This window comes from Buceros rhinoceros, unplaced genomic scaffold (genome assembly GCF_000710305.1).
Source record: "Buceros rhinoceros silvestris isolate BGI_N320 unplaced genomic scaffold, ASM71030v1 scaffold20820, whole genome shotgun sequence".
Classification (NCBI taxonomy): Eukaryota; Metazoa; Chordata; class Aves; order Bucerotiformes; family Bucerotidae; genus Buceros; species Buceros rhinoceros.
The window spans coordinates 5,867-15,949 of record NW_010390436.1 but is presented as its reverse complement, the minus strand read 5'-3'; the positions used below and the strand labels follow the sequence as shown (position 1 = coordinate 15,949).

Genomic DNA, 10,083 nt, shown 5'->3' with positions numbered 1-10,083 from the left:
AATGGGGGTTTTCAGCAGTTGGTCCAAGTCTTCTGTTCTACAGCTGCAAATCTAAAGAACAAGTAAGACCAGCTTAGCGTAGGCAAATGGAAAGGAGCAGTTGTCTACCTCTCAATGTCTTGTGCAACTAATAAGTATTTGTTATCTGTACTAGTGGAAAGTGTTAGTTTCCTGGTCAACTTTCAGAGCATATTAACAGTTTTCCACTTGTTTTTTCGTAGCTGGAGTAATTATGTGGAGAACAAAACTTTCCATTTAGGTGTTTTCATTGTTGTTAATCAAGCTAAATAATTTATTCCATTGAACTTTTTTTAAACTTTCTTTGAAAGCGAAGTGGAAAACAAATTATGTTGTTGTTGTTTTAAATAAATTGCTGATTTGTATGTAAACTCCAAGCGCTACCTTTGACAGGTCTGTGCTGTGCTGAAAGGTGGTAATGAAACCTGACGGGCTTAGGAATGTAGGGCTTCATGTGCAAGGGGAAAGCTGCCAGCTTTTTCCCCTCAGTCCTGGCAGACGTGAAGCTTTTGGTGTGCTGATGCTCGCGGAGCGTTACTAATTATGAAAAGCAGTTGAGCAACCTTTGCTTAGTTCTGGCAAGCTCAGGGTATGACTTTGAGATGATAGAAAGAAATTTCCTTTATTAGAGCAGTTGGGTGTTCTCTCCATAGTTCATGATTTCATTTTCCTTTTAAAAACCACACCAAAACATTTTTGTTCCTTGGGTTGTGTAAGACAGCTGTGTATAAACCACCTCTCTAAAAATCAAAATATTGCCTTTCCGGAGTTGATGAAACTTGCAGGACATCCCTGTGATGGTTTGAAAGGCACAGTTTTGGATCAGAGGTGGTTTAGACTTCTGTGTGTGTGACAGTAGGACTTTTTCTTCATGTGGCAGAGCTCTGTGCTCGGCTTAAGCTTCCCTGCAATATAATTGTTAACCTAAGACAAGTGTACCCACCTCAATGAGCATCATAGATTCTTATTTCTGTTTCTGTGGGAGAGAAAAGCAAGACTTTCTACCAAGTTTTTTTAACCCGAGGTCTCAGATGAGTGGCAAATCATGGAGTATGTTGTGTACGAGATAACGGCAGGGTTGGGAATCAGGGTTGAGGCGTGAGGGCGATTGTATTCAAACTTCCTTGAGGAAGGGAGAGGTTGGAAGCGATTCCAGTTAATGCTGACCCTACTACTACAAACTCGATTCGAAATAAAAGCCGAGTAAGCAATGTGTAACTGGTTTTCAGGGTGTAAAATGCTCTCTTGGCCCCCACCCCCCAAATATTATTAAATATAAGGAATTTTGAAAAGTAAGGGCCAAGTTCAGTCCTTTCTGTCAAAGTTACAGCCCAGTCTCTAACTGTATCAGCAGGGACACTCGGCTTGTTCAAGGGTAGGCGTTGGGAAAATGTCTGGCTTTTGTTAGACACGCTGTGCTTCTACACTTGTGTGTGAGTTTGAGTGTACCAGTCCCAACCACGTTCTCTCGTCTTTTTATTTCCGCCGTTGTGATTTAGCACTGTTGGGAGGATGGTGTTCAGAAGGAAGAACTGAAGCCAAAATCATCATCCAAATGTACTCCAAAAGGAGGGGAATTAACTCTATCCCAGCCCAAACCAGCACAGGTTCACACTTGGTGAATGTGCCCAGAACAGACGTTTATACCTGAAATACTCTTGTAGCCAGGGTGGTAATATTTTGTGTCCAGGTATTGTTTGACCACAGTATGTCTTCCGTGTTGATTGGTAGCATTTTTTTTTTTTATAGAAGTATAACTTCTGTATAACAAGGTCTTCCTGGTTCTATCTTTGATGATTAGGGTGCATTCAAAATGTGGCTGGAGTTTTGAGAAGACAGATTAAATATGGGTGAAAAAGAAATTTCGTAAGTCAGATACCCTCTCTCAATCTAAGCAGTTTGCTGAGAAATATTTGCAGGAATTAAGGACAGAGCTGACAAACTTCTTCCAAAACCAGCCGCGATTCCAGTGCTTCTACTGAAGCGCTTCGCAGATGCTGAGCCTCCAGCCTGGGGACCAGGCGTGTCCTGTTCCCGCTTCGCAGACAGCAGAACTGGTGTGGAGGGATTGGTTTCGCTGCAGGGCTTTGCCAGGGCATGGCAGTAGAGCAGGGCTGGCCTTGACAGTCGAGGTGAAGAGGGGACAAAGAACTGTACTGTGCCTGATGTTTTACTGTTGTGGGGGGTTTACCTGCTGCTGGAAGCGTTGCACAAAGCGCAAGGTTTATGTCGTGATGCTGCCAAGTTGGATGGCTCACAGACTAGACAGTGGTCATCAAATCCCCCCAGTGTTCCTGAGGTGACCCACAGGGGTGCCAACCCTTCTGCTTGTTCAGACTGTTACTACTTGCTAACAAGATTTTCCCATTCCTTTTTTCACGCCACCTGTGTAGGTTGCCCCTCAAAAAAGCTTTGTACAGTGCCAGAACAGACCTATTTTAAAGCATTGTTTTGTTGATATTAAAAAAAAAAAAAAAAAAATCAAGAAAATAATAATTCCACCCTCACTACTTTTGCTTCTTATTCCTCCTTTTCTGTTTACTGTATTTTATTTATAGGTGTTGATTTTAAAATCAAAACAGTAGAGCTAAGAGGAAAGAAAATTAGATTACAAATCTGGTAAGTAGAACAAATGTGCAACCAGCAGTATGTTTTAATTTTTATGTTCTAGCATGAATTAATATGCTTGTCTAATACTATTAACTGTTATAAGCTGGTTTAGCTCTTACCCTACTCCTCCTCCATTCCCACAACGCTTAAGCAAAACCAAATAGCTCTCAGATTTTCGTGAGGGTAAAGGAGGAGGAGGAGAGATAAAAGTCAGAAATACGCCGTGAATGTCATGACTGAAATGTTAATGCATGGCCAAGGTCTCAAGGCCCTTTTCCTAGAAGAGCGATACCACCTTCACAGGAAATAGTTCGACAACCAGCAAAAGATGACCACGTTGAACAGACACTAGAGAAAGTAGACTTTGTTTTTATTTGTTTTCTGGACTGTTGAAAAACTGACCTTCATTGTAACAGCACTTCCAAATCAAACTTTCTAAACTGTTTTTCTAAAAGATCATATAGGCAGTGCTGTTTCTGTGCCACCACGTTAAATAACTTCAAAGTGAAAGGCATTGAAGTCTCAATAAATTATATCTACTCGAAACATCACTGCGAGGTGAAGCGATCCCGTATAAAAAAGAGTCTATATCTTAACTGGTACCGAAGTCCTACTACAGAAAGCTCAAAGTCTGAGCTAAGCTTTTTCCCTTCTGGAGTAGGTTCTGTGTTGACTGATAATGATTCTCTATGTCAGTGATTAATATGATTTTTATTGCTTAGAAATGATTGAGTTTAAGAGCTCCTTTGTTTTGCAGAGTAATACAATGCATAAACACTGTTATGAGAGAATAAACCAGCTCTGTTCTATACATTAATCTCACAGACTAGTATGTAGAAGCTTAGCTTTGGTTTATTAACAGTGCGTGACGCATAATTGGCGTTGTAGTTAAACTCTTAAAGCTGCTAACAATCCATAGAGGGGGAAGAAAAAAGCTCTAAATGTACTCGTTGTTACCCTTTGGGGATATTCTGGTGGTTTCTCATTCTTGACTACATGGATGCAGTGAATTCAGCGTACTAACTCCTCTTGGCAGGTCACCATCAACTCTGTCTGTCACACCATGTGTCTGTCTTGCTTCCTTCCGCGTTAACCGCTGCTTCACCTTTGGTACCATCAGTCACCTAACACTTGAATGTTAGTGGCATGTCTTCATCCATCGTCTGTCCCTGTTTGGACACCTATGACCACAAGGCTGGCAGTTGAGCCGGCAATCGTTAGCCAGGGACTGCTGGAGCTGATGGAGGTAACAACAAATTCTGATGTGGGGATGCTGCTGTCCACCTGATACCAACTCTTGCTATGGAATGTGCTAAACAATTTCTTCCCGTTCAATAAATGCATTATAGGAGAGATGTTTTCTTGGAAAAGAGATGTTTAAACCATTATTTTCCACATATTGAGAATATGCTAGTAGGATACAGGAAACTTGGAAAACTGAAAATGGCTAGGTTGCTAAATGTGACCATTGCTGCTGTGTGAAGCCCTGCTAAAATGGTGGAGAAAACATAATGCAAAGAGAAAACATTTCAAAATACGATAAAATCCATAAACACAACATCCTGCTCCGAGGTGTCACTTTCTCTCCAACAGTGGCTGTTAAAATGCTGTTCCAATACTTAACCCTTAAACAGTTCTTGACATACTTATGAATTTTGGAAAAGAAATTAGATAATCACTCCTTTTGCTGAATTAAGTTGGGTATGTTTATTGGCCTGTTTATAAAGTCTTATCACAGAATTGTTTAGGTTGGAAAAGACCTTTAAGATCATCAAGTCCCCCCGTTCCCCCAGCACTGCCAGGTCCCCACTGCCCCCTGTCCCTCAGCACCACCTCGACACAAGGGCTGGGAAACCCCTCCAGGGATGGGGACTCCACCACTGCCCTGGGACACGCCTGGACAACCCCAACAGGGAAGAAATTGTTCCTCAGGGCCAACCTCAACCTTCCCTAGCAGAACTTGAGGCTGTTTCCTCTTGTCCTGTTGCTTGTTCCTGGGGAGAAGAGACCAAGCCCCACCTCGCTCCACCCTCCTGTCAGGGAGTTGTTGAGAGCCAGAAGGTCTCCCCGGAGCCTCCTTTGCTCCAGGCTGAACACCCCCAGGTCCCTCAGCTCCTTATTGTGCCATGAGTGGTTAGATGACAAGACAAAAGCAGGTTACCATGTCAAACACTTGGAAGCTTAGAAACACAGACCTCAGTTGCTCGGCCAATCCTGTTGGTCTCCTGTCGTACCTACGCAGAGCCAGAATTAAGATCACCATGTGCTTCCTGGCACTCATGTACAGGGATTACAGGCACTTTACTACAAAGCAGTTTTTTATTCGGTGAACAGATCATTTCTAAAGTTGATAAAAGAGGAGTTTAGCTTTGATATCTTTATGGTCCCTTGACTTGTTTCTCCACTGCCCATGCTGTCAGCAGGGTGTTCTGCACAGAGCTCTACCACTTGGGTTTATCAAAACCCAGCAGTGCTCTGTGGAATCCATCGAGCAATTAGGTCAGCAAGCCGTCTATTCAGGAAACGGCCTCCTGCTCCTTCGGTTATGAAATGGTAGACCCGCACTGAGGATGCAGGCTAGTGTCCATCGTTTCTGGGCCACCCAGAACAGCAGTAGCGCCCCTTGGGCTGCAGAAGTAGAGGATAAGTAAATCTGCTTTTGCCTTGCAGGTCTGGGCTGAAAGAAGCTCATCATGTGCTTTTTCAAAGCCTGGCAACTAGACTGATTAATAGCAACCCCACTTCGATGCTTTGAAGAGAGATGTGTCCGACTGTCCCTTCTTCCCAGGGAACTCATGTGACACAAGCAGCAGTGACACTTCTGGCTTCCATTCTGGAAGGACCTCATTGCTGGAAGCTGTGGTGGGGAGCTAAAGGGGCTCTCTGCTATCTCTACAGGTTTAATGCCCAAGGAAGCCAGTGACCAGGCGAGAAAACAGTCTTGATTCTTTAGGAAGGTTGTTTAAATTGGTGCATCCTCTTAAAAAGTTCGCTCTCTGCCAGCTCAGCGTTTTCTAATGGACAATTGTCTTGGAAAATCTGTGGGGCGGGGAGTAGCCTGTGGAATAGATCAGCTGTCCTGGAAGGGAGCAGGATGTAGTTCCTTCTCTTTGGCACCCGTGAAATAAATTATCTCATATAGTAAAAGATCACAAAGATATTTGTGGTTTATAGGAGGAAAAAGCTTGACAAGTAGAGTTAACCTATAAAATGACGTAAAAGCATTTTAAAAATTACTGCCTGTAGGGTCCATAAAAGCACAGAGCATATGCAAGTGTTAAGTGTTAAATTTTTATTTTTGTTTAAAAATATTGTCCTGGCTATTGCTTTGCATCACCACCCATAAAAAATTAATTAAACTTCAGAGCCAAAGACAGGTTTGAGTCTGTCCATGTGTTTGTTCCAAGCAACAGTTTTCGATAGACACAGAGAACATACCGGCAAGGCAAAAATCATCCAAACCTGTTTTAATTAATATCAACCGCATTTGTGTTGTGTTTTACGCAGTCTGAAACAGTGAGAATGTGACAAGTCAACCCTGGAAAATGGGCTTCGTGTGGCTTTTTATTTTGCTTTTGTTTGGTGTAATGTTTGTGGTTTTGGAGTGATGTCTAGTTGCTGTTTTGGAAGCAGGAAGACAGAGTCACGCGGGTTATAGATAGTCAAGGAGTCACACACTGTATATTTCTGATTACAGTTGAGCATTACCAGTGGGTTTCATTAGAACAACTTATCGGGGGGGTGGTGTGAATTGAAACTGCTTTTAGCGTTAGAGGGTTTTTTTTTTTCAGTGATGCCAAATCATTGATCAAATTGTAGCTTCTGGAGTTTGAATTAAATTGGACTGACTTGTTGTGTTGAGCAAGTAAGGAACCATGAGCACTTGTTATCGCTTATGAAACTCCTGGAGTTGGGGACAGCCAGCCCAGTTAAGTAACGCTCATCTCTTCTTCCACCTCCTCTCCTCTAGTGCTTCGGCACTGCTGAAAGACTCCAGCACTGGAGCACCATGAGAATAGCGTAACGAACTTGATTGCTCCTGCACTGCACACGGAAGGGTGTTGGATGTGCTTTTAATATTAGCTCTGTGTGAGGGGTTATCAGTTTTTCCTCATTCTTGGAAGAATTTACTGCACATTTGCATGAAAAAGATAGCACCTGGTAGAAGATGAGATTTTCCATGTGAAAGATCAGCTTGATCCTCTCCTCATACTGCAGCTTGGGGTTGCGTCCTGAACTTCCTTATTGCAGAAATAGTTGTCCAGTTTTCCCCTTACTATTTGAAGGCTGGTAGAGTATTAATGTAATGTTAGAGACTGCAAATTCAGCTTATTCTCTTCCACTCTTCAAAGGAAACAAGGAATAGAATATCCTGCTTACAATGAGAAACCCGTTGAGTGGTGTCATTTAAACTTGTTGCAGCAGTAGAGACGTTGATTGTGCGAAGTGTGGGGAAGTCGATGACTCAAAGCAAGGTGAAGGAAGTCCAAATCCGCTGTAACTGGTGTGACTGGCAGCTTCAGTCAGTGGCCATCTGGCCATTTAACATAGGTGGTGGGCAGCCAGGTTGTCCATGGGTCTTTTAAACTGGCCACAGCATGTGGTGTGTCTCAAGCAGCCCAACTATTTGGGCTGTGATAGTTGGGTAAGCAGCCTCCCCAAAGGAGGTGCAGGACCTGAGGGGGCAGAATTGAGAGGAGCAGCTGCCTGGGAATACTGTAAACTTTTAAAGACCCTGAGGGTGTTGTGGGGTGAGGAGAGGCTGGCAGTACCAGGAAGACTCGGAGGTACAGCGCTCAGCAGGCCAGGGGGAACGTGGAGGTGGCTGGAGTGGCAGAGTGTAACGATGTATAGTTGGCTCCATGACCTACCCCTCGGCTTCTCCAGCATAGTCGTGACCATCTTCAGGGAGAGTAGTTGAACGTTAGTGTGTTTATTTCCCCTCTGTTTTTTCCAGTGTATGAACTGAGTGATCTGGCAGTGCCTCTGTGATGGAGTTGCTAAAGGTCCTTAGCACTGACCCTAAGCCACAGCCAGGTGACCCTGAGAGAGTCCCTTTATGTCTGTGTTCTTGTAGGGGCACAGAGAAGAGCGGCCAGAAAAAAAAAAAAACACCCAAAACCCACAATTTTTTTCCATTATTCTGGCCAACGCTGGAACTGGTGCGTTCTTCCACATCAGCTATGTCCTTCCACCTGCCATCTAGTCATGTCTGCTCAGAATGATGGAACTAAAGGGATCCCACCCTTGCTACACTCCATCGGTTGGCTGGATTAGCAACAGGTGGCAGAGGCTGCTCGACAAGGCCATAATTCTCTTCATGAGCACTGAGGCAATGTTATCCATATGTGGAAAATCAACGGTTCATGCTCGAACTTTAAAATTCTTCATGGAATGAACATCCAAAAGGCCTTTCAAAAAACTAACCTGACGATATCAGAGAAGTAATGGAAGAGAAAGTAGAGTTACTTGCTCTGGGTAATACTCCTATATGTAATTTCAGCTGCCAGAACTTGTATTGCTTTAATAAAAATGCCTCATGAGCGATAAGAAAGCAACCAATTAACCATCTAAAACTGGTCTGAAGTACTACTAGAACCAAGGTACCTGGTTTCACCTTCTGTGAGATCCCGGAGGTTTGTATGAATGTAATTCTGAGGCTCTGAGTAGAGAATGGGATTCAAATTAGAATAAAATAACAGCGGGTGTGGAAGGAATTTGTTCTCTTCTGCCCCGTACTGCAATGCCGTCAGCTTGCAGTGAAGTACGAGGTGAAGAGGAGGTTTCAAACCTTTCTTTAGAGGACACTGTTTTTCTTGGTGGAATCACTAGCTGAGGTTTGTTGCTCTCACGTACCTTATGGCACTTTGAGGAGAAAGTTAGGCACTTCACCTTTTCAACCCGCTCAGCTAAAATCCTTAAGGATTTTGAGAAGAGCCAGACAGGTTCGTGGTAGTTTTTTCTCTTGCTTGTTGTGCACAGACTTTAAAAGAATTAATTCTTCAGGCCAATCCACGTGAACATGGCTTTTATTTTTTGGTAACAAGTGGTTCAGGTCTCCATTGTTAACCTCATTCCCAAATTCATCCTTCTCCTCCTTTTGTCTAAAATGTGACTGTTGCAGAGAGCTCATTTTGAACTTTGGAGTCCCGACACACGTGTGCACGTTTTCCCCCTCCTGCTCTTAATTTTAGTCCATCTTTTGACTCGCTCCAACGGTGAAATTTCAAATGCATCCATTGACTCCGAGGGGTCATTCACTTTGGAGCACCATGGAACTTCCTTTCCATGTGATACCAGTCACATTTTGAGACTCAGGGTATGCACCAGCAATTTTTTTTAGTATAACTGCCAAAAATCCTCCATAAGCAGGCTTGATTAAAAGCAGTTCCTAGGTTTTCATGGTTCAATAAAAAAATAACCCTGTCTCATCTGCTTTGGAGTATGAGCCATAGCTAGGAAGGGCAATGTGGTGTCGTTGTGGAAAGTCGTCTCCAGCGTAACTGCAATTGCCTGTCTGCATTCCCTACAGTGCTGAAAGCGCGATGGAAATGTTATTTCAGCACCTCAGAGGAGTAGACGGGACTGTGAAATCCAGGTATCAATCTTCAAAAGCCAAACCACGCAGTGGCTGCTCACTATTCACTCAGCTCTGCCAGGAGCTTCTGCATTGGTGGTAGCACCATGGTGGTAGCACCATGAACTGCCGTGGGTGACCCACAGCGGCTCTGAAAGCTCGAGTCAGAAGGACCAGTGCATTGCTCGTGGCTGGGTCTGGCTGTGTTCAATCAGCATGTCTCCATTTCTTCTTTCATTTTTCCAGGGCTCTTTAAAACCCCAAACCCCGACAGCACAAACCCAGCTTCATCCGCTGGTGCATTTTCATTGGACAGCTTCATTCTCAGCCGCATGGAGAACTGTTTGGTGGCCTCTCTTGGTGAAGTTAGTATGGGATAAGTGGTCCTGATATGAAAACTTCCTACGACTGAAAGTACTGCTCCATATTTTTTTTGCCTGAAATCCACACATCGAGCAGGAGATGTTCGATATGGAGGGTCTAGCGAGTGGGGGGGCGTTTCATTAACATGTCAACAAAATTATTCTGTCCTTTGCCAATCGGTGAAACGTTTGTGCCAATGTTTGCTGCTGCTTCTTAGGGACACAGCAGGTCAGGAGCGATTCAACAGCATTACCTCAGCTTATTACAGAAGTGCCAAGGGAATTATTTTGGTGTATGATATCACCAAGAAGGAAACATTTGACGATTTACCAAAATGGATGAAAATGATTGATAAGGTAGGCCCTAAGTACTTCCTTTTTACCTGTTGGGATTTTTTTTAAAAAGGCAGTTTTCTGTCTTACTCTGAAAGACTTTTAACAGCATTGGTAGAGGATTATTAAACTCCAACTAATTTTCTCTGGATTCTTTTATCCAGCATTTAACATTAATGTGTT

The 10,083-nt window shown here is 43.4% G+C and overlaps 1 protein-coding gene across 1 annotated transcript in view; it reads left to right on the top strand.

Moving 5' to 3' along the window:
* Positions 1 to 2,578: 2,578 nt before the first annotated feature.
* The window catches only part of RAB12 (RAB12, member RAS oncogene family), a gene marked incomplete at its 5' end in the record, with an annotated part of 10,999 nt that continues 3,494 nt past the window's right edge, over positions 2,579 to 10,083 (top strand). The window contains 2 exons of the mRNA XM_010137882.1: positions 2,579 to 2,637; positions 9,786 to 9,924. Coding sequence (XP_010136184.1) covers positions 2,579 to 2,637; positions 9,786 to 9,924 — 198 coding nt within the window. The remainder of the gene's footprint in view (positions 2,638 to 9,785; positions 9,925 to 10,083) is intronic.